The sequence below is a fragment of the Gracilinanus agilis genome, chromosome 4 (assembly GCF_016433145.1).
Source record: "Gracilinanus agilis isolate LMUSP501 chromosome 4, AgileGrace, whole genome shotgun sequence".
NCBI lineage: Eukaryota > Metazoa > Chordata > Mammalia > Didelphimorphia > Didelphidae > Gracilinanus > Gracilinanus agilis.
Window position 1 is genome coordinate 83,455,725 of NC_058133.1, and position 25,918 is coordinate 83,481,642.

At 34.4% G+C, this 25,918-nt stretch overlaps 1 protein-coding gene across 1 annotated transcript in view; it reads left to right on the top strand.

Moving 5' to 3' along the window:
• PLA2G4A (phospholipase A2 group IVA) overlaps positions 1-25,918 on the top strand; it is a 116,503-nt gene that overhangs the window by 12,459 nt on the left and 78,126 nt on the right. Inside the window, exons 2-4 of the mRNA XM_044673635.1 lie at positions 2,129-2,210; positions 15,431-15,579; positions 16,140-16,253. Coding sequence (XP_044529570.1) covers positions 2,129-2,210; positions 15,431-15,579; positions 16,140-16,253 — 345 coding nt within the window. The remainder of the gene's footprint in view (positions 1-2,128; positions 2,211-15,430; positions 15,580-16,139; positions 16,254-25,918) is intronic.

Consider the following 25,918-nt stretch of genomic DNA (forward strand, 5'->3'; position numbering starts at 1 on the left):
TTTCTTTCTTTCTTTCTTTCTTTCTTTCTTTCTTTCTTTCTTTCTTTCTTTCTTTCTTTCTTTCTTCTTGCAATTGTCTAGTCATGTCTCCTGCTATAATTTGGTGCCAGGTTGCTTGGATACTGGGTCAAATATAGACTGTCTGTTACCTCCAGACAGATTCCAGGCTTATCTTGTATTACAACAAGGGTTCCAAGTATACTGTGAGCTGTGCTCTTTAAGATAGGGGTTTTGTGGAATATTTAAAACTGATATTCTTTAGTTTTCTTCATCATTGTCCCTTCTGGAGCATTTTCAGAGTTTGGGGATTCTTGTGGAGCACATTGGCTCCTCTGGTGGTATAGTAAAGCTAAATTATGGACATAGAGTCAGGAAGATCTGAGTTCAAATGTAGACTCAGTTATTTATTAACTATGCAATATGAGAAAATTGCTTCATTTCTGTTTGCATCAGTTTGCCAGCTTTAAAATGGAGAGAATAAAAGCATCTACCTCACTGAATTGTTATGAGGATCAAATGAGGTAATATTTATAAAATATTTAGCCCAATATCTGATTTGCAGTGGGTGCTAATTAAATGCTTATTCTTTTCTCTTAAGGACTAACATACGATCACCTTCCAATAATCTTATAATTTGTTTTGCCTTTACTTTACTATTTGTCACTCATCATTTCTTCTTGCTGCCTTTTTATGTGCATAAAGCAGTCAGTTTCTTCTCTTATGTTTGCTGCTTCTGATTTGCTTCTGGACTTAGAACCCAGATATACAGACTTCTTAAAATTTTATTAAATTTGAGTAAATAGAACTTGAGCAAAGATATGGGAGAATGTCATGTGAGTTAATACACATTAGCTTTAGTGTACAGAATTTCTGGCTTCTGTGTTATACATTGGTTAGAACACTGGACCCAGAGTAAGGAAGACCTGAATTTAAATTTGAATTTAACACACATGATTAGTTATATTACCTGGGCATGATGCTTAACATCTATTTGTCTCAGTTTCCTCATCTGTTAAATAGGGATGAAAAAAACATTACCTTTTATGGTTGTTGTGAGGATTAAATGAGTTAAAACATAATGAGTTAAATGCTTAGTACAGTGTCAGCACATAATAGTCACTATGTAAATTGTTAGTCTGTGTCAGAAGTAGGATTTCAACCAAGAGTTTTCTGGATCTTAAAGTATCATGTAGCATTCAAATTAAATAAAGGAAGAACTTTGAAAATAATAGATATTAGCTCACTTAGTACAGAACTTCTTAACCTGGCATGTCATGAACTTTAAAAAAAATTCTAATTGTATTTTAGTATAATTAGTTTCCTTTGCAATCTCACATATTTTATTTTGTTCATTTAAAACATTTTAGGGGCAAGTAGGTGGCACAGTGGATAGAGTGCCAGACTTGGAGTCAAGAGGACCTGAGTTCAAATCTGCCCTTAGACACTTCCTAGCTATGTGATACTGAACAAGTCACATTTGCCTAGACTTTGCCCTTCTGTCTTAAGAGTGATTACTAAGATAGAAAGTAAGGGTTTAAAGGGGAAAAAACCCATTATAGAAAAAGAATTGATAGGTTTTACTAGCCAGCCAAAGAGGGGTCCATGACAAAAAAGATCAAGATCCTCTCGTTTAATGTTCAGAAGATTTGACAAACATTACACTGGGATATTTCCACAAAGAAGAAGGCATTTAATAAATGTTTATTGATTATACAAACCTCCCTTTACCTAGCTCTGATTTCTTTCCTTCACCTGACTGAGCCACTTCTCAGGTACAGGACGTGATTGTACCCATAATATGCCGAGAGAGATGGAACAGTGATTTATACTTTTTTCTTTGAAAACTTGGCAGTCTACCTTAGCTAGCTGTAAAGCTGTAGAGATATTTTAGAGCGTGGTATTAACTTCCAGTGAAGTTTCAAGGGGGGTGGGAGGGAGTGATGTGGGTGGAGAAGTGGATAAAGAGCAGCATCATAAGGATAGAGCAACAATGTTTCTGGTATGCATTTTAAGCTCTTTCTGAATTGGACATCTCTTATTTGGACTTAAGGCGGGGAAGGAAAAGAAATCAATTGGTAGTTTCTTTGGGGGAGATTTTTCTTACCAATTTGATGTCTTTGGTTTTCAGGTGGAGCATCAGTATTCACACAAGTTCACGGTGAATGTGTTAAGGGCCACGAAAGTGACAAAAGGCGCCTTTGGTGATATGCGTAAGTATTTCTGCTTGTTTGACAGGGAACCTTATGTAGTTACCGGTGTCAAGGGACTGGGCTTGATTGTAAGATAGCAGCTTTTCCTTCTACAGTATTTCCCTCTTTGAATATCAAAATATAAACCTCTCTTTCTCTTCCTCCCCCAACCGGTTCAATTTGTCAGAAGAGCTCTTTTTACATTAATATGAAACATGTTTCCTAGTAGCTCTTGGAATTTGGCAAAGTGTGTGTGCCTGCAAAATTGAGCTTGTACATTTTAAGAAATGACATTTTGGAAAGAATGCTGAGTCAGGAGGCCAGGGAACCACTGCAGTGCTGTTTTACCTAGAGAAAGGAAAACATCATGGTCATTATTCCCTCCCTCTGTCTCCCCCTCCCTCCCTCCTTATCTCCTTCTCTCTCTCTCTCCCTCTCCCTCTCTATTCATCTTTCTCCCTCTGTCTGTCTGCCTGTCTGTCTCTCCCTCTCCCTCTTCCTCTCTCTCCATCTTTCTCCCCCTGTCTTTCTGTCTGCCTCTTCCTCTCTCTCTCTCTCTTTCCCCAACTTTTACCCTCCCTCCCTCCCTCTCTCTCCTTCTCTGTCTGTCTGACTCTCTCTTTTTCTTTCTCCCCTATCTCCTTCTTTCTCTCTCTATCCTGCTCCCTCCATTCTTCTGTCTCTCTCCTTCCCTCCCTCTCTTTCTCTGCCTTTTCTCTGTCTCCCAATTCCTCCCTCGCTCTCTTACTCTCTCACATCCCACTCTCTCTCATTTTTTCTATTCTTCTCTTTCATTTTCTCTCATTCTCTTTCTCCCTCTCAATCTATCTCTCTTATTTATTCTCTCTCTGACTCTGACTCAGTCTCTGTCTGCCTTACACTCTCTTTCTTTCTTTCCATATGGAAACAGGTATTACTACTACTCATTAATAATAGAGGTAATACCTCTACTCATTGAAGTAAACCACAGCTTTAGGATAATGAAATAATTCATGAGAATCTATTTTATTTCCTTGTTGGATGAGTAATTTTATCAGCAAATGTTACTCTCAGCAACTGCTGGAAAGAGATGAGATAGGATGGAGATGCAGATACAGAAGGATAAAAAATGCTATGGCCTAAAAAAAGAAACTTTCTTTCCCCCTCAAAATTTGGCTAATCCTCTTCATCAGGTAGCCTTAAAATATTTTGGAGGGGATGGAGAGAAGAAAAGATAATAGGAAGAAAACAAAGACCAATATTAATTTGTTTTGAGAAATATCCACAAGCCACCATTGGCAATGTGCTGGATTTATCTCTGAAATAAATTCTACTCCCTGTTAGCTTTTCTCTTAACCTCTCTAACTCTTCAATTGCTCCTGGCTCTTTTTACCCAATTCCCTCCCACTTCTTTCAATATTAATAGATTCCTAAATATTTTCATTTATCTTTCACAACCCGGATTCCTTTAATCAGTTTTAAAATAACAGCCTTACAGGAAAGGTTTCCATAAAAGAATTGCCTTTTGAAGGTCATATACAATATAGCCTGGGGGGTGCCTGGGACTTTTTTTAGATTCTCTGCATTGAACTTGAGCAATTCCTCAAATTAACTTGAGTGAGTCTATCTCCAACCTAAGTCTGACACACTCATTTGCCAGGTATTTAAAAAACAAACAACCAAAAACCCAAGTTGACTTTTAAAAATTATCTGTTAAACAAAGCAGATTGTAGCCACCTGGTTTATTAATACTGCGATATGTCCTGTAGAGACTATGGGGCTCATTGTTTAAAAACAGCTGTAGTTTACACTGTGGAAATGTGTAGGCCTATCTTTGGCTTAGTAATGTGTATTTAAGTACTAATTAACTATTACTCCAGAAACTCAGAATCTTGGCAGGTACTGCTACTTTAATGCAGATATGATAGAAGAATAGAGTCTCATGTGTTACATTAAACCTTTCTGTTACTACATGAGCTGAACTAATATTTGAAGTTAACAATTCCAAGTTGTTGTTCAGTTGTTTCAATTGTGTCCAATTCTTTGTGACCCCATTCGAGGTTTTCTTGGCAAAGAGTGGTTTGCCATTTCCTTCTCCACCTCATTTTATAAATGAAGAAACTGAGGTAAGCAAGGTCAAGTGACTTGCCCAGGGTCACAAAGACAGCAAGTGCCTGAGGCTACATTTGAGTTCACTAAAAATGAGTCTTCTTGACTTAAGACCCAGAACTTTATCCACTGTGCCACTAGCTGCCCATAATAACAGGAAATTAGATCTTATCATATTTATTCAGTGAGCATTGTTAGAGACCCAGTACAGAGAGTATCCATCTATAAAATAATAATTAAGTTTTAGTAGGATGTCTGAGCCTCAAAAGAGTTAGGTGATTTGTCTGTGGCCATAGAGTTTGTATCAGTGGTAAAATTTAAATCCAGGTTTTCCTCATTCAGAATCCTAAACTCTTATCTACTATGGAAACAGTTTCTCTTGGATAGGAGTATGGACCATAAATACATCTTTATAATTATAATATAATTTAAAGGTAGATTTTCTCATACATGAACAAGATACAGACCCTCAAAATATTTCCATATTTCTATTTCCTCAAAGTAGGAAATCTAAGCTATTAATATCCATAAGAGGAAAATGCTCCAAATCACTAATAATTAAAGAAGCAAAAATTAAAGTTGCTCTGAGATTATGTTACACACCCATCAGATTGGTAGTTGACAAAAAAAGGAAAAGGACAAATGTTGCTGAGGCTTTGGGAGATGATTGATATACTGTTAGAGTTCTGAATTTGTAGGGTAGTTCAGAAAAGCAATTTAGAACTAGGTCCCCCAAATAATTAAACTATGCATGACTACTAGGCTTATACTCTAAAGAGATCAAAAAGAGAGGAAAAGGAAAACTGTTTTCCTTGGCTTTTTTCCTAATAGAAGGGATAGTTTATGGAACTGTTCATTATAATAGAAAAATGTCATTTCTTTCCTCCATGAAAATAGCTTTGTACTAGACTTGGCAATGTTAAAGTATTGAATAATACCAAGGATTACATGCATTCCAGGAGATGTCTGGTATACTTCAAAATACTTTTTTGGTCCAAACAATGAGAAAAAATATTTTTTCTTCTTGCCATGCTTTGAAGTCTTGAAAGCTAACATTATCACTTCAAGATAGTATATATCTTTTAGAACCATTTTCCTCAGAAATTAGGGTACTATAGCAATTTCTGAAGAGCACATTTATTATTGACATATTCAGTATGGTCCTTGCTTTGTAATACAATTTCTTTATATACACACCTCAATCCCAAGGTCTTATATCATTTTTATTCTGCCAGGAGAAATAATGAATTTTTAATAATCCCGTGTTCAATTTTTTAAAATGAGGGATCCTTTATAATTTCTCTACACACACACACACATACATATATATATATATATTTGATTTGCCTGAAAATTTTCCACAATTGAACCAAAAAGAAAGACTATTATAAATTTTTAAATATTGTTGGTAAAAAATGTCCAATAGCCACCTGTTGCCTCTATCTCTCTGAATCACAAACAATTAAGTGTTAGCCAACAATATTAGCCTGCAGGTTAAAGACATTCATGAGTTTTGGTTTACTAATATTTCGGACATATTTTCTTCTATCCAGCCATGATTTTTTCATTTGAATTTATCTTAAGCAATTATCTACTAACAGTCTCTTCATGGAACATGATTTCACTATGAGTAACTTCTTCAAGAAAATATGTCTCCCAAATCTGCTTCTCTTGCATTTTCTAAGACTTGGAAGAATAGAGTGGGTGTGGAAAATTGAATTTCATGAATTTTAAAGAACATATGAAATAATTTCCCAATTTATTTTAAAATATTCTTGTGTTTTATGGATTTTTTGTTTAGTTTTAAAAAATTAGATGTATTCCCTGATATATAAATGATCAAAGAATATAAAAATAATTTCAAAAAGAATTGCCAACTTTGAACTACCTTGTGAAAACATGTTACAAATGATCAATAACATGAGAAAGTCAAATCAGAACACCCCTCACCTAGAGATAACAGAATGTTAGAATAGTCTATTTTGGTAACATTGTGGAAAGACAAGTACACTAATGCATTGTTAGTGGAGCTGTAAATTTGTGCAAACATTCTGGAAAGAAATTTGAAATTATGTAAAGAAAATAACTAAAATATTCATACCTTTTGACAGAGATATTCCATTGATAGGCATACACCCCAGAGAGGTCACTAACAAAAAGAGGCTCCATATAAACCAAAATACTTGTAGCAGCATTTTTTTTCGTGGCAGCAAAGAATTGGGAAATAAGGTAGATTCCCACTGATTGAGGAATAAAATTATAAATAAATTGTGAATAAAAATTGTAAATAAAATTGAGATCTTGATCAAAAGAAGCCTGGAAAGATTTTTAAGAACGGATGAAGAGTGAAATAAGCAAAGTCATGATAACCATATGCACAATGACAAGAAAAACATTAATAGAAAGAGCTACAACTAAAAATAAAAACTGAATACTGGGAAGTCATGATGACCAAATTTGACTAAAAAGGTGACTTATGAATTGTTGAACTTTATTAGCTTCTTATTTTGCCAATCATTGTGCTAAGATCAAAAAAAGTTAATAAAAGTAATCTCTACCCTCAAGGAGCTTACATTCTAATGAGGGAGACAACATATAAATAGATATATGAAGGAGATAGTGGATAACTTTGTAGGGAAAAGCCTTAGTTAGTAGGGAGACATAGAATGGCTGATTGCAGAAAGTGGTAAGCTGAGTCATAGAGGAAACCAGAGATTTTAAGAATTTGAGAAGAGGAAAGTAGTCAAGGCAGAAGGGATAGCTACTGCGAAGGCATGGGGATACGAGATGGAGTGTCCTGTGCAAGGACATAGAATAGGTGGGGAAATGCAAAGTATAAAGAGATTGGAAAGGAAAGTAAAAAACCAGGTTCTCAAAATATTTAAATACAAAAGCATTTTGTATTTAATTCTGTAGTTAGTAGGGAGCCTTTAGAGTTCATTGATGGTATAGGAGCATGCCATTATCAGATCTGTTGTTATAGGAAAACCACTTTGGAAACTAAGGGGAAAATGGATTAGAGAGTGGAGCAACTTGTGACAAGAAACCAAATTAGGAGGCAATAGTCCACAAAAGAGATGATTAAGACCTGAAAAAAGGTAGTAGATATGTGAGTAGAGTGAAAAGCATAGATAGAGAGATGTAGTCAAGGTAGAAACTACAAGACCTGATAACTGATTCACTTTTTAGAGGTGAGATTGAGGAATTGAGGAAGATACCAAGATTGAAATCAATGCAATGAAAGGTGGAATTGCTCTTAATAGTAAAGGGAAATTTAGAAAAAGGGTTGCTTTGAAAGGAAGGAAAATTGATTAGGATCTGTGATGAATACTGCAACTCATTCATGCCTACACATCTTGTATAACTCATTCTATATCACTAAAAACAAAAACTAGAGGAAGTGAGGCTCTTACTTGATCACTGCCCAAGAGTATAGAGTCAGGGAACAGAGGGGTCCTTGCTGAAGTCTTTAGATAAACAGTGAGCCTGATTGTGGGTATTCTAGGTTGTTTAGTTTTTAGGGTGGGGAAGGTGTAATTATCCCAGTGATTCTTGTGAAGTTGCACACTGAAAAACTGCACAGGAGTTACCATGTTGCCCAGGAAAGAAAGGGAGAGGTTGGGAGCTTGCACAGCTTGGTGAAGGGCTGTAGTTGGCAAATTTAGGGAGATGATAAATGAAGAGGATGAAGTTGCTGTGTTGGATGTAAGCCCTGTATGCTATTGCTGGGTGGGTGGGATAGAATCTATTTTCCTATCAATGGAGTGATTTATCCTTTAATAGATTCTGGGGTATTGAGGAACCCTTACTTTGGTAATCACTGCCCTAGTAAACTCTGAGGCTCTGCTTTATAGAGTAGTTGATGATATACATTGCCATGTAACTATTATTTTTTTAACGGAACTAAGCTCAAACACTCTTACTTCTATATAGTAATAAGGATAGAGTTTAGACCTGTGATTTTCTTTTTGATATAGGGAAGAACAGATATATGAAGAAATGTTCTCTACCAAAGAAAGTCAGAACCTTCTTTGTAACTTAGCATCTTAATTAATTGCTTTGAGTACTGAGTTCTCCTGGTTCCAAAGTTGGATCTCTCTCCACTCTGCCACACTTTTTGTCTGAATCTTCTTACATGTTGATGAAGTATTTAATAAGTTAAACTCAGTTTTACTTTATGAAAGAAGCATGACTACATATTTTAAATAAAAAGTATCAATGCAACTAATTTTATTTTTAAAAAATAAGCATTTATTTTCTGTCTTAGTACCAACTTTAAGAGAGAAGAGAAAGAACTAGGCATACATGCTAGGAAATGTCCAAGGCCATGTTTGAATCCTGGTCCTCCTGACTCCAAACCTGGTGCTCTATTTACTGTGCCACCTAGCTAGACTGTACTTAACTTTAAAAAAATGGCAAAGTGTTGTATAAACACATATGCTCATATCCTAACAATTCAAGCTGTCCCTTAATGGAATCTATAGTTTTGGAAGAAAACAGTGTACATTAAGTCAAGCCTGGATGAGCACTTGGAGGCTTCATTGAGGGGATTCTTGATTAGATTTGGGTTGGATAGGTAACTTTATTTGTCTTTGCCAACTCTGTGCTTCTATAATTCTAAAGAGTAGAAGATAGGGTATCAGGTGGTGACAGACCAATGTGAATGCCCAAGCATAATGAAACCAAAGCAGGTTTGCCTTCTGGGTTGGTTTTACATATGTACACAGTGCCAGTAAAGTGAAATGAAAATAATAACATGGAAACAATATAGAACCTCTGTCATTAAGTATTCAGATTTGTTCATTATATTATATTTGCTAAAGCAGGAAAGCTTAATTCTGTTTAGCAAACTTAGGAAAAAAATTTCAAATTACATTTAACCTTCAATGAATTCACAAATTCAATGGGCAGTTATATTGTATCATGAAAAGTACACAATAATTTTGCATATTCTCTTGTGACTATAATCTACATTTTACTATATTTTCATAGTCTTGTCACCTGCATGTCTGAGCACCATGGTTATTAAAAAATATGGCTATTGAGAACTATATTCCATTTCAACTTGTAACTTAGTCTTCTAATTTATTTTAATTTTGGACTTATTGAATTTTTTGGTCAAAAATATTTAACAGTATAAGTTGATGATTAAGTTTTTTTTTCTCATTATTAGTAACAGAGTAGAATAATTTTGTGGCATGGAGCCAGTCTGTTGGTTTTCCTCTGTCAAACTGATCTTGTTTTGTTTGGGTGTTGTTATGGAATGATCATTTAATTCATTATATTCCTAAAGCTTTTAAGCTACCAGTCCTGATGTCATAACAATGAACGAGGGGTAAGATCTTCATTATAGAATTTCTGGCCTTCCTTCTTTGTGTTCCTTATTTTCATTGTTCATCTCACTGACAGAAACCATGACAAGTTATATTCTTTTTTTTTTTTTTAAATTGGATTCTTAACTACTAGTGTTAGAAGTATATATGGGTCAAACAAAAAGAGCTTGTTGAGGTTTTCATTCTTTTTCCTTTTTTAAAACTCTTATCTTCCATCTTAGAATCAAAAAAGTAACATTGGTTATAAGGCATAAAAGTGCTAATGGCTAGGGCTATGGGGATTAAATGAATTGCTTGCTTAAGAAGTGCTTGAGGTCAGATTTGACTCCAAGACCTCCCATCTCTAGGCCTGGCTCTCATTCCACTGCATCAGTTCTTATTTTTCTTTAACTTTGTTGATTTTGACATGAACAGTTGCTTTTTTGTAGAAATTTTGCCTTTCTTTAGTTTTTATGACAATTCACGATAATTTCTTTTAGTTTTCTTTCTATTTGCTGATCTTTCATTTTCCTTTGCTAGACTATCACCCATCTTCCACTGATTAATTATAGATATTCTCTCTTCTTGGTCCTTTTCTTTGTTCTGTTTTCTTTCTTAGTCATCTTGTAGGTCTCCATTATTTCATCTGTAATCTTTTTTTAAAGGACTCCCTAAATTATAAATCCAGCCCCATATCTTTCCTGAACTCCAGTCTTTCATTGTGACCTACCTGATGAATAGCTCCAGGAATTGGACAGTTAACCTGACCTGACTGAGGGTCCCTGAATTCCACATTTCATGTCTTGCCTCTTTGCCCCCTTCACAGGCTGGGCCTGGAAAGTACTCCATTCTCATTTCTTCCTCTTACAGTCCTTAGTTCTCTTCAAAGATAAGTTCATGTGGTATCTCCTCCAAGAATTTCTCTATTTCCTCTAATTGTTATTTCTCTATCCTTTTTCAAATAACTTTGTATTTACTTAGATATAGATCCAGAAAAGATGGTAAAGGCCATCTAGTCCAACTTCTTTATTTTATAGATGTAACACCTGAAGCCTAAAGAGATTAAATGGCTTAATAAGATCATGTAGCAAGTACATATAAAGTACAGGATTTTGACCCTTGATTTCTACTCTAAATAAAGCCTTTTATATATTTCAAATGATTTTTAATTTGAGTTGATTTTTTTAATAGAATGCTAACACACAGAGCTGACACTGGTGGCCTTAAAGTGGACCAGGGACTGGTCTTCATCTTTTTTATTAACATTGACTACAATACCTTGAGTATAGTAAATACTTGTTAGGTATAGGATCATAGATTGAGAGACGAAAGCAGGGATGTTTTGGGACTAGATCACAGTGGGTTTCAAGAGCTGATACTTAAATTTTCAGTAGTACTTGTATCTTAGAAATCAACAAATGCAAAAATCGGGGCTTGATTTATTGTTTTGTTGATTGACTAACTTAAGAAAGTGATAGAGAAAATATTAACAATACAGATTTAAATTTTTATTTAATTAAATAAAAATTTAATTCAGATTTAAGTATGTCGTGAATGTATGTATACATTTTTTTCTCCCAGAGAGCTGTTGTACACATTTACCAAAATACTCTTGGACAGAAACAACCTTACAGTTCTCTATTTCCAATCTCTCATTTTGCATATGAGGGAACTGAGGCCAGAGGTTGAGAATTGGAGAAAGTCACTGAAGTAGTTAATACAAGAGGTGGGATTTCAACCAAGTTCTTTTGTCTTCAAATTGTGAAGGGTAAAATTATGATCCCATCTTCACAAAATCCAATAAAATACTCTTTTCAATTCACTCACTTAAATGTCAATTGATGAACTGAATTGAAATAATTGCTACACTTAGAAAATATCTGAAACTACCATGAATCACTGAATATCTTGCTCTGACAGAGCAGAAATGGTGGAAAGCAGTGTTGCTTTAGGCAGATGTTAATAGGATGACAGTGATTTTTGGAAAGCAACCACTCCTCTGGATAAGTTGCTACAGCACTAGAATTCTGAAACTATTGGTACATGTTGTTTCATGTTGCCTTTATGTGAAGAGAAAAGACCAGTATCCAATATTCACCTATAGGTGTATGTGTCAAAATTTAGATAAAAGGCTGAGATGTCAAGTTACTTATTTCCACATGTAACCTGCTTTGTTGTACCACATTTTTGGTTCAAAAAAAAAAGCAAACAATAATAAGCGATTTGCCCTATAGGCAAGTAATCTGGGAAACAGAGAAGTAAGAAGAAGGTTTTTAAAAAAATGCAATTATTCATTAATTCAATATTTATTCATTTATTTGTTAATTCATTTGCTGCATTCATTTGAATGCACATCAAGGAACTTCTGAAAACACTATGATAAGAAATATATTTGTGGAATCTTTTTTTCTTTTCTAATGCTGACATTGCAAATATGATAATATCTATAACATGCATGTATTCCAATAATCCTCAAATCCCAATTAGGAGCCAACTGTGCTTTTGTAATCTATTTTATACTATACCTTCAAATGTTTCCCCCAGTAGTGCTTACTACTTCTTTAGGTATTCCTCAGCTTGTCCAGATTAGTTATTTATTTTAGCCTCTTTGGTGGATATTGCCATTATTATTCTTAACCACTGCTGCTTTCCCACTGCTCATTGCATTAATTGCTTTCTTTGTGAGTGGATCAGTTGCATCCTGGTTCTTAATTCTTAAGTTAGAATAGAAAACAGAGAAATTTCTACTATATAAGTCATTTGAAATAATTTGGCTACATCTGCTAACTTGATCTTTTAGCTTTATTTTGATAGATTGACTTTATCCCCTTATCCCCACCAAAACAAACATATTTCCTACACAAATCACCAAATTGGTGGCTCTTGAAATTTTAATTTTATTTTCTTGGGAAAAATAGATTTGGAAGTAAGGGGCATAGAGCATATCATAAATTTACTGAATTCATATAACTTTAGTATTATTTTTTGCCTATTAAAATGTTACCTTTAATTCTAAGCTACTTGAGTGGGTTGTGTCATTGAAACTTTTATGTCTTCAGGAATGGGTTAGTGATCTGAATTTTTATTGCTTTCTGGATTTCTACAGCTTATTTAAATATCACATCTGGAATAGGAGGATGGAAATCCAAGAGGGTGAATGGCAAGCTCCCCATTTTTTTAGGGAGGCAATGTGGTGCAAGAGATAGAATTCTAGGTTTGAAGTCATTCAGTCAGTAAATATTTATTACATGACTACTATGTGCCAGACATTGTGGTAAGCACTGGGGCTACAAAAAGAGGCAACAGGCAGTTTTTGTGTTAAAGGAGCCTGCAAGCTAAAAGTGAAGATAAACAAATAAATATATTCAAGTAAGTTATATACAGAATAAATAGGAAGTAGATAAAAAAAGAAGGTGCTAGAATTAAGAAGAGTTGACAAAAACTTCCAGTAGAATAGAGACTTGAGGCAGAGATGAAGAGGAGGAACATTGCAGGTATGACATGAAATCAGGAAGACTTGGGTAATAGTCTCACTCATTATCGGTATGTGTGTTTGGGCAAATCATTTAAACTCTAAGGGGTTCAGTTTCCTCATATGTAAAATGAAAAGACTGTCCTTCATGGCCCTGAGGACTTTTCTCTTCTTTTTTTTAAAAACCCTTACCTTCTGTTCTAGAATCTATACTAAACACTGAAAATGAGAAGACTGTCCTTCATGGGCCCTGAGGACTTTACTATTTCTTTTAAAAAAACCCTTACCTTCTGTTCTAGAATCTATACTAAATATTGATTCCAAGACAGAATAGAGCTAAGGGCTAGGCATTTGGTGTTAACTTTCCCAGGATCATATAGCTAAAAAGTATCTGAAGTCAAATTTGTAGCCAGGATCTCTTGTCTCTTCATTTGGCTCTCTAACTACTGAGCCATCTAGCTGTCTCCCTTCTATTTCTAAATCCGTGATGCTATGAACCTCTTCTGTCTTCCTGTCTTCTCAGGAACATGAATGAAGAAGTTGTAGAGTGAAGTTGTAATGAATGACTGCCAGAAGCTGCAATGGTTCCTCTGGAATTCTCAGCCTACATTTCATCTAGAAAGGAAACAGTAGTAGTACTGTTATTTTATTTAGGTTAGACTGTGAAGCTTTTTATGTAGCCAGGGTGGAAAAAATAAGTTCTCTCATACCAGCTATATCTATCTTCTTGATTCTTCCTGAATCTTCAGGGTATACAATCTGAGACTGGTCTTGTCTTAGACAAGAGGGAACTTAAAAGAACTTTGCTTTTCTAGGTAACTTCCTCTTCCACACTCTCTGTTACAGATGCCCTCATCTAAGTTGATTGTCCTCCAAATACATAAAAAATCAGCCAACAATCATTTATTAAGTTTCTACTTATTTTTGAAATGCCAAAAATTATTCAGAGTATTGAGGAGGAAGAGCTACAGGGACCTTTGTTCACCAATTGTCTGTGATCTTTGTTCAAGAATCCAAAGCTATAGACTCTCTGCTAGTCACTAGTGACACACAATCTAATGAATATAAAGTGATTTGGGGAAGTGATACTATCACTTTGGGAAAGTGATACTATCACTATCAGGTGAGGGAGGAAGAGGATCAGAAAAGTCTTCATTTGTGAGATGACTATCTAAAGATGTAGAAGTAAGGAGGAAAGGCATTTCAGTCATGGAGGACTGCCAATATCAAGATGTGGAGATGGGAGATATATAATGCTAGGTGGACAGAATAGCTAGAAAGCCAGTTATGCTATATCTCAGTGAAAGGTGAACAATAAAATATAAGAAAGCTAGATGGGTAGGAAATATCTTTGCTGATCTAAATTTTAATCATTGCATTTAATTTAATTTAACAGATACTTTTTTTTTCATTCTTGCTATTCTCTCCAACTTGAATATACTTCCTTTTTTCAGCTTTTCCTTATTTAAATCCTTTTTCTTCTTTAAGGCCACACTAAATTTCTAGCTGCTCCATAGAGCCTACCCTGGAACATTGATCCATTTTCCTCTAAACTTCTACTTCTCATTGCTTATATTACTTTTATTTAGAAGGAGGAGAATAAGGAGCCTTTATTTTCTAGCCATTTTTCTTTGGGGTAATAAGTTATATTTTGGCAAAAAGTTCAGTTCATAGAATTATATAGTTGGGAGGGACCTTGAAGATTATTCCATCTAACCCTCTCATTTTATAGATAAGGAAACTAAAATGAAGAGGTCAAACTATTTGCTCAAGATCCCATGATTTATTACTGATATTTTTAACCACATACTTCCAACCTCTTTTTACTAGTTCTCTCTGTAAAAGCAACATATGTGCACAAATTCATCGATTTATCTTAGAAATGGACATCCTATTATTTCTTCTTCCATAATAATTTATTCTGTGTTAAAAGTTTCCAAAGTTATAGTGACAATTAGAAGGACACTGTGATCTTTTGTTTGGAAAACTCCACTTTAAATTCTGAAAACTCAACTCTTAAAATGTCCATGCCAATGATTTACTATGATTCTCTCAAAAGGCATTTGAACTTCTGTTCCTTAATACTCTCTGGAAAATGGTTTCCCCTCACAAGAATCCTATGAAGGCCAGAAAGTTTCTGTGTAAAAAGGTGTATTTACATATGGACTCTTCAACTAGTCCATGATATACTTTGGCCATTTGTCTAAAATGAGTGCTTTCTCGCTTTGTGTGACTCTTTATAAAATTATTCTACTATATTATCTTCAGTGTAATAAAAATAATTTAAAATTTTAATTCCAAATAAATTACTTGATGCCAAATGTATTTCTTACTTATAGCTTTCCTTTTTGACTCTTTCCTTGGTATAGTTGACACCCCAGATCCTTATGTGGAACTTTTCATCTCCTCAACTCCTGATAGCAGAAAACGGACAAGACACTTCAATAATGATGTGAACCCTGTGTGGAATGAAACTTTTGAATTTATTTTGGACCCTAATCAGGAAAACATTTTGGAGGTAAACAAAAGAGGAGATGTAGAATTTGAGAGGTACTTTGAATAGTCAGTTGTCATTCAGAGTGCCTTCTGATATCTTCAATCTGTCATTGTGAGGTGGAAGGTTGGTTCTCACCTATCTCTTTCCACTTCAGTGTATCTAGATAATATAATAGGGTGTACCTCTGGGAATGTTTGTACCAAAGAGAGAATCCATGAATTGTGCAATATACAACTCTATTTCATGTGTCCTTGGGGGAAACACATGCCAGGTCAAAAGGAAGACATTCTACTAAAAGGGAAAAAACTATTCACTATACATTTCCAATAGTTGGACACTTTCAGTAAAGGTCCATTTTGCAATTAGGAGTCTGAAAATCAAAACAAAATGATTACTTTTATGACTATAGAATTTCAGTAGTTAATGATTTTGGAGAACTTCCATTACTTGTATTTGGAGCATAACTCAATTTCATTCATGTTTTATGTATGAGATAGAGATGGAGGTATATTAGAAATTGCTCACAGAGTTATAGCAAATTATACATAACTAACATATACTTTGTCTTGTCATAACCTTAGATTACTTTAATGGATGCCAATTATGTCATGGATGAGACACTAGGCACAGCAACATTTCCTATTTCTTCTATGAAAGTGGGGGAGAAGAAAGAAGTTCCATTTATTTTTAATGAAGTAAGTATGCAAACTCCCTATTGAAGCCCTTCACTAAAACCTCATTGTGAATGGAGGTTCTCTGAGTTCATGAGACTCAACCAATTAAAAGTGCATAAGTTACTCCTAAATTTGAAAAGTTTTGACTCCTGGTCCAGTAAAAGGTTATGTACCATAAAAAGCACCAGCCTAGTTAATTAGGAAGCTTTTTCATCAATAGGTTAGTCTTTAGGTGATGAACTTTTCTGGTCATAGAAACTTAGGAAGCAGTCTCCTAAATGTATAAATGGAGATTTTGAACCCTTGGACTTCATCCCCCAGAAATCCCTTAGTATTTCCCACAATTCCCTTTAATCTCTCCTCCGCCTCAACATTTGCTTGGTCATATTATTGTTTAATGAGTTCTGTAGCTCCTCCCTCTTCTTCTCTCTTCTTCAATACCATGACTGAAGTTAGTTTAGCACCTTTTTGCTCTAGTTTTTTTATGTTAGTTTATTATTAATAAAACCTTAAAAATATAATACTTAGCTTTTGCATATTAATTTTAATCTCCACATAAGGTATGGGAGGGCTATATATCTCCCCAGTCAAGGGAGGATCCATACTTAAAAATTCTTTATATTTAAAAGTATTGGAGTATCCAAACTAAGTATTTTTTGTTCTTATAATATTCAGAACCCATTACAAAGAATTGAATTCAAAAAGCATTGTTAAAGCATCTATAATATGCCAAACATTATGTGAGTGCTGGGGATACAAATAAATAAAAATGAAGAGTCCCTGAAATTAGTTCTTTCGTAGTACCTCTGCCAACACAGCCCATCCCATCACAGTTAAATGTCAGTTCTCTGATATTCTCTTCTCTCTGAAAGTTACAATAACTCCATTGATATGTGGAAAGGGTATTGTAACTGTTGTTATATTTGTATGTATACATGCTATTTTTCTTGAGAACCTCGACAGCTTTGCTTTTATTTTTACATCTCCAGAACTTACCTTATGAGATACCATATATCATAGGTACTATATGAAATGCTTCTTGAATGATGGATTATTATAAAATCAAAAGTTTAAGTAGTAATATTTTCATTCCCATAAGCTGGTGCTATTTTGCCTTAAATAATCTTTTCTTCCCTTCCCTCTCTAGATTTATTGATAATTCAAAATTACATTTCTATGTCCTAAAACTTACTTTAAAAAACTGATTGCAGCAAATAAAACCGAACAGTTATCTAAGTGATACAGCATACAAAAATAACATTCTGATTTTTATGAAAATGTATTTCTCTGCAACACCTGAATTGTTCCAAATTATGCTTGCTCTGAAGCACTGTTGTTTACTCTGGGCTTTAGATCTAGTTTCTGAAAAATTTCTTTTAAAACTTGCCTTCACCATCTGTATCTCCAACATTCAAATTTTGAAAGAGATGTTACTGTTTAGGTTAAATAATATTTGCATGTTTCTCTTTGGATGTTGTTGAAAGAAGTAGGTGATTTATGTATATACACTATTTCTTCACTAGATTGTGATCTCCATGAGTATGAGGATTTTGCTCTATTTAATCTTTGTATTATCCTCTGTGCCCAACATAGCACTGTACAAATAGTTTATGTTCAAAAGACTTGTTGCAGTTGAGGTCAGGTAATTCTTAATGACTCTTGGATCTGTAGGCCTGAAATGCCAATGATTACCTTATTACAAGTTCAGATAGATCCAAGGAAAACTGGATCATACTGTCCAGCCTCACATGTAATCCACAAATGTAACCCATTTAAGAGAGGAAATGTATAATATATTCCTTACTTAGTTTAAATACTAGACCCCCAGATCTCTTCTCCTACCCCTTTTCCAGGGAAAGACCTTCTCAGGGATAATAGAAATTTGCAAAAAACATACAATGGCTTGCAAGCATAAAATAAATGGATGATTCCTCTTTTCTTTTACTTTAAAAAAAGTGTTTTGGGGAAACTCTGTTTGTTGCAAAGATTGTTTTGTTCTCTAAGCTTACTATTACTAATAGTAAAGAAAACAAGTATGGTACTGGCATTGGAAAATACCAAAAAATGTCCATAAATGATCAGACCTGTAGAAATTCATTGTAAGTGAAAAGGAAATCTTTCCTGTGAAATCTGTTCTTTTTTCGCCTGGGGTCTTTACTAGATACAGATATAGTGAGAGGTTATGGTCTTGATAACATGGATTGGGTTTTCCCAAAATTTGATATTGAAATATGTTCTGCACTCTGTGACATATGGATACTGATTGTAAAGGAAGATAAAATAGAAAAAAAATAAATTTCCTTTCCTCCTACTATTTCCTGTCCTTGGGAGTGTAACCCTTGAGGCTGAAAAGAAGGATTTTCAACATTCCTGAATTTCAAGCAGGTTACATAATTATTTTCTTTTATCTATTTGAGAAAGTAGTTTGCCCAAGGGGAATTACTTCATAACTTACTCTTGGGCTTTCTTTATAGACTTTAATATTAATTTTTGGATTGCCAAATTAGAATAATAGGGGGAGCATAGTGAATAATATTGGGATCATCAAATAGAAACACCCCTTGATCTTTTTTTAATTCACACAATGTGTGATCATGAGGAAATCACCAAACCTCTCTATACTTTAGCTCCTCCATTTATTAAAATAAGGACAAGAATGTCTATCCTCACAGATGATTATAGTGAAAATTAAATGTTGTGAGAATATATTAATATTAGATGGAATTATTGAGGCAGCTTAGCTCAAGAAGAAGAATCCAAGTCATGGAGTGAAGAGATCTGGGCTGTACTTCTGGTTCTTCTAGTTGCTAGCTATTCAAAAGAGAATTTTAATCACTCTATCTCAATAAGGAAGTCTGAGATTCTACTTTATTTTATTTCATTTTTAAACCCTTACATTCCATCTTAGAACTAATATTCTAAGGCAGAAGAGTGGTAAGGACTAGGTTATGGGGGTTAAGTGATCTTCCTGGGTTCACATAGCTAGGAAGTGTCTGAAACCAGATTTAAACCCAAGAACTTCTGTCTCTGAGCCTGGTTCTCAATCCACTGAGCCATCTAGCTGCCTCCTGAGATTCAACTTTTAAAAAATAGTGGAAATGGCTTCTTTTTGAACCTCAGTGCTCTTATCTGTAAAATGAATGGGTTGGATTAGATAATCATAAGGTCCTCTCCAATACTTCAATTGTTGTCTACTCAATGCCATCAAACAACTCATAAAATGCCATAAAAAAAAAGCCAAAAGTCATACAATGCTTGGTTGATTTAGAAATGGCTTCAGTGGATGGATTAATGATCTCATTAGGTTAGTACTCCTTCTACTGCTACAGATTCAATTCCACTTTAGACTACAGATTTCACCTCACTAGGTACAGTTTTCATCCGCCTTTTTCTCTTCATATACCATTTACATATGATCTACATCACATTCTAGCAACTTTCTTGTTCATTTATTATTTTCTAGTTTATTATTTATTATTTTCTAGTTAATAGAAAAACATTCTGGATATCCATGTATTACCCACCATTCTTGCTACATGATCTACTTTTCAAGTTTTTGTTTGTTTGTTTGTTTTTTACTTATGAGCCTACTCTTATGCAACTTTCTGTTGGCATATAAACCTAACTGAAATTTTGATTTGCTGAACTATGGTGGTAGTGTGGCTGTTTCTTGAAACTGATGAGTTAGTTGATTCAAAATAATCACACCAGTGTGACACAAAATGAGGAATACATAAACAAAAATACATGTAAAGGATTGGCATAAATTATATGAATTACATTGGAATATTGAAACCAAGAAGGAGGCATAAAATGGATGTATTATAATTATATAATGCTCTAATGAATAGAAAAATAACTATTATCATTAGAATAACAAAAAAGATAGGTGGTGTTTTTTTCTATATAACATGAGAAAAAGAAGCAATGTGAAAGAGTGGCTAGGAAGCTGTTTGATAGTCTCAGAGAACTGAATTCAAATTTTGTTTCTGATGGATATTAACTATGTGATTCTAAGCAAATCAGTTATTGTGTCAGTGTACCAGGCAGGATTATAAGACCTTAAATTATAGAGTTGGTCATGATTTGTCTAAGTACAGGAATTTAAGAATTTTCTCATTAATAGCTCCTTTTATCAGTGAAATCACAGGTCCAGACTAAAATGGACAAAAATAATCATATATATGTGAGCAAATTCTGGACGAGTCTCTACCTTTCTCCATATCACCCTTATTTTTACATTTTTCTTGGAAATTTATCCCCTTTTGTCATCTTAACAACTGGTTTGACCTGTTCTTGAAGTAATACTAGCTTTTCTATCTCTTTCCAAGAACTCAAAAATAATCCATGCAGTAATGTTTTCTAGAATTTTACTTGTAATTAAAGTAATATTGATCATCTTTAGATTTCATCCCTATCTCTCTCTGAAAATCAGAACATTTGTCCTTTTTGAGTATTATGGAATTTCTTTTAGCAAGCATGATCTTTCAAATATCCCCAACTATGATTTGTCAGTATCATCTACCAGGTGTTTTTTTCTTCTCTTCATTATCCTAGGATACAGTTTTATCAGCATTTGAGACTCATTTAAAGTAGCTTCATGTTATATTACCATATGATCATTTATCTTGAGTTTCCAGTCCCCATTAACTATTTCCCCCCTTTTATTTCACTGACCCTTTTCCTTTTATTTAAAAAAACACATAAATATAAAATAATAATAGAGTAATTTAGTATTCTCACCATTTTGTCAAAATAATCTTATTTCTCCTTAGGAACGGCCCTATTTCTTCTCTAATTCTTCTCTTTTCCCCAGTATAACTATAGTATACCTTCTATGGCCATTAGCATTCACTGTTAGCCTTAATTCATTCTAGTATTTGAAATATTCTAATACTATTTTAATAGAAGTAACCTATTCTTTTGTATTCATCATGAGTTACTTGCCCTTGTTTCTATCTCCTATACATTTATTTTTAAAAATATGAGTTGATAGATAAGTTCCCTATACAGACATACTAATCTATTGAAGAAGTTCCTCCATGACTTTTTCATCAGAATTATTTCTGCTTGTGTCTAAGAATTTTATTCTTGAAAATTTCTGACCATTTGACCAATTTCCTCTTTAAAAAAACCACAATAATTTATCATCAACAAATTAAAGTGTTCCATTAATATTTCATTGTGGAATAGAAGTGAATTTGGGTTTTCAACAGCTATGCTAGAACCTCCAGGCTAAGATAGATTCTGTCAAACAGGAAAAGGTTTAAGTAAGAGTAGTATTTTTCTTGAGGGGCTAGCTTTACTCAGTTTGGAGAAGTTAATTGCCATGTTGGTTTGAAAATAAAGAACTTCTCAACCTCAGGAACTCTTAAAATTTACATAGTTATGAGAAATGAGAACCACAGTAATATTAAGTCTCTTTAAGGTAGTGAATAAGGCATGTATTTGTTAACTATTTGCCTTAGTTTTCTCATCTATAAAATGAGCTGGAGAAGGAAATGGAAAACCGTGCTAGTATCTTTTTTCAAAAAAACTCTAAATAGGGACAAGAAAAGTCAGACATGACTGAAATGACTACAACATTTATATAGCCTTTTGCTTGGAGATGATATAAAGATACCTTTGGAGAGCTTAATCAAGTACCAGCCATTCTGGAGAGCCATTTGGAACCATGTCTAAAGGGTCATTAAACTGTGCATACCCTTTAATCCATCATTATCACCTACTAGGTCTGAATCGCAAAGAGATCAAAGATGGAGGAAAAAGACCTAATATTTATAGCAGTTTTTTTTTTGTGGTGGCAAAGAACCTGATTAACTGGAGGAAACTGAAGGTATGTCTATCAATTGGGGAATGACTAAAGAAGTTGTGATAGTTGTGATATATGATTCTAATGGAATATTATTGTGCCTTAAGAAATGACAGGCAAGATGATCACAAAAGATATCTGGAAAAGACTTATTGAAGTAACACAAAATGAAGTGAGCAGAACCAGGAGACCATTGTATTTAGTAGCAGTAATAGTGTATGATGATCAACTGTAAATGACAACTGTGCAAGAATCAAGATGACTCCAAGAGACTCAGGATGAAAATGGCTATCCATCACCATAGAAGGAACTGATGATGTCTAAATGCAGATTGAAGCATACCATTCTTCTCTTTATTTCAGCCATGAATTTTTCTCTAAAACAAGAGAAATGTGTCTTCTTTCACAATATGATGAACAAGGAAATATGTATTGTTTGACAATGCATACATAACATATATCATATTACCTGCCATCTTGGTGAGAGGAGAGGAATTGGAGGTAGGGGAGGACATGGAACAATGTCAGAAAACAATTATTAATAATTTTATTGACATGTAATTTGAAAAAAAGAAAAAATTAAATCAGGAACAGATGATAGAATGCAAAGATCTTACTAAGGTCATGAGACATGTTTAGAGGATGTACTTTGAAAAATCAGAAGAAGGAGAGATCATATTTAGTTATGAGGATCAGAGGAAGATGTATGATGTGGCATTTGAGTTAGACTTTAATATGGGAAAGATTTTATCAGGTAGAGAAAAGTTGGGACCTTTCTAGGTCTAATGAAAGACACAAAAGCAAGATAGTATTAGTGATTTGTTGAGGAGATGCATACTATTCCTGACTAACAGGAGTAGAGTATGGGAATGTAGTATAGTGTGAGATCAGAGAAGTAGTGTAATACTGTGTAAGGTCTTTAATTCCAGGTGAAAGTAGGCAATAGACAATCAGTGAAGGTTTTTAAGTATTTGAATGACACAATCACATTCATGTCTTAAGAAGATTCATCTGATAGTGTATAGAATTGATTGCCTGAGTGGGGAAAGGTTGAAGGAGAATGTGAGTATGTGTTACATAACCCAGGATATATGATTAATTAGATAAGCACAGTAAAAGGTTAAAGGGGTAAGGGATTCTAGACTTGTGATAAGTAGCTCATTGAATATTGGGCCAAGTGACTGAGGCAAGTGAAGAGGCTAGTGATGTAAGTGAAGACAGCATGAGAATACTGAAAGAGCAGAGTGTGTTGGTGATGAAGGATATGAAGTTATAATCAAAATGAAAAGTAGGTTCATCAAAAATGCTGGCATAAAAGAGGTAGAAATTGACTGTAAAGTCCATTTGTTAGAGACTTTGTACTGTGAACCATGACAGTTCAAAACTTGGGGAGATTCCTCCTGACTGGGCAGCTTAGGGAAGGCTTAGCAGAATCTAATTATATAATTATACAATCTCCAAATTGGAAGAGGTTATAGAGACACTCAAACCCAACCAAAACTGAGAACAGTTCCACATTATAATAACTTACTTGATAAGTAGGCATCTAATGTTTGCTTGACAATTTCCATTGAGAATGATTCATAACCTCAGAAGGCATTTTATGCTGTAGACTCACCAACAATTGAATTAAATGAGTCAAGCCATGCCTTGTGCATAATGCATAGCAAGCAACCAAATTCAGAAATGCCCTGCCTTCCTGTTATAGAAGAGGTTAATTATGTTTGTTACAACAGACCACTTTGGAGAAGCTGTCACTTCAGAACAGGGTATATTTGGAAAGTCTGTTTTTCCCCATTTTGAAACAAAGGAGCATAGTAGAAAGACAGAGACCGCTACATTTTATTAACTTCAAAAGAACCAATAAAATACTCTGCCTTTGAAGTTAGTCAGAGGGCGGACCTGTGGTCCCTGAATTTTCTTGATGAAATGAAACTGTTTTAGTGAATAAGTCATACCACCCAGATGTTTGGAGGAGTCAGTCACTAATTTAACATTTTCAAGTGTGTTAGAATGCCCTCTAGTATTATTGTTTAAAAATACATGTCTGTTAAGTCTTGGAATGTCTATCTCTTTCTGTTTATTTTCCTTCCTTCATAGCCCTTTAACTGTGATTCAAAAATAAGATTGAATCACCTTGCGATTTCCAAAGGAAAGGTAAGGGAGAGGCTTCCTGAAATATGGTCATTTTGAAGGTAAAGGTTGAATGCAAATTCTCCTTAAGATCAGTCTAAGGATGATTATTACATGAATAAAACATTGCATCAGTAAAGATAAAAACTTCCTGTCTACCTTCCGAGCAAAGTAATTGAGGACAAGTGGACGGTGAAGAATAAAAAGATAAAGAAAACAAGCAATGTATGACTGATTTTCAAGGTATTACCAGGGGATCCCAGATCAGGATGTGAACAAGACAGATATTGCCCCCGTGCATAGTTCAGAACTGAAGTCATAAAAAAAAGTCTACTGTTATTATTTATGGATGTTAAAAGTGAGCCACCCAAAGAGCCCTTTGTGATAAATATATTAATGAATTCATAAAACTTCAATAATTTTGGAATTCTGTTGCCCAGTTCAGAGCCAAATAATTTTCAGATAGTGAATACCTGGAGGAAGTTCAAACATTACTCCAGAAAAGAAAAGGAAATAAAGTATAGAAAAGAGGGTCGTATAAAGAAAGCCAGATCTTTTTGCAAATAGTTACATTTGAGTTAAGTGGAAGAGTTTATTAATAGTTTTCTTGTGGGAGACAAGGACCTGCTTCTCACCATTTCCATTAAAAAATATGAGTGAGGAAATGGTTTTAAATTAAAAAAGAATATGAATGATGGAATCTGGTACTTGGAAGGAACCTAAGACCCATTGTTATTATTCAGTTGTTTCAGTAACATCTGACTCTTCGCGACAGCATTTTGGGTTTTATTGGAAAAGATAGTGGAATGATTTGCCATTTCCTTCTCCAGCTCATTTTACAGATGAGGAAATTGAGTTAGTTACCAGGGTCACATAGCTAGTAAATGTCTGAGGTCAGATTTGAATTCAAGAAGTTTTCTTGACTCCAGGACTAGCACTTTTTCCACTGTACCACCCTCTTACATGTGCCAGTGCAGTAAAACTCTCTATAATATTCCTAAGAAGTGGTCCTTGATCATTCTCTAGATGACCACTACCAAGAGGGAGCTCAGTCCTTCTTGAGGTAGCTAATTCTCTTTTTCTGTAGTTTGAATTACTGGAAAGAGTCTCCTTAGACCAAGTCCAAATTTGATTCTTTGCTGTTTCTGGCTTTGTATCTTATTTCTACTCTCTGAGGCTAAGCAGAACAAATTCAATTACATGATAATCTACATTCTAATACATGATGACCCTTCAGATATTTGAAGACAGATATCTCTTATCCATGCTAATCATCCTTCAAACAGTCTTTACATGGCATGAATTCAAAGTCCTTCATCTTCCTGGTTGCCTTCTTGTAGTGTATGTTATCAGATATGTATGGTACAGGACAAAAAAAAAAAGAAGAAGAAGGAGGAGGAGGAGGAGGAGGAGGAGGAGGAGGAGAAGAAGAAGAAGAAGAAAGCTTTCATCTACCCAAATGAACTTGGACCATTTTGAGTGTTTTCACCAAGACATCTTTTAATGCTATTTTTCACTGACTTATGGAAAAAAACAGTTGGAGAAATTTACTTCATAAAAGTATTGGTATTTCTAGATGCCCTTCTTGTCTTTGGAAAGAAATGGAAAGAATGCAAAGAAGAGCTGATTAAAGGGTTGGGTCAGCAAGAGAAAATGCTGGTCTGAAGATGTCGATGGATAAATTATAGCTTTGGTGTGCTTCTGTCAAGGTTGTGGTTCATATTTTTTTTCAGTAAGGAGTA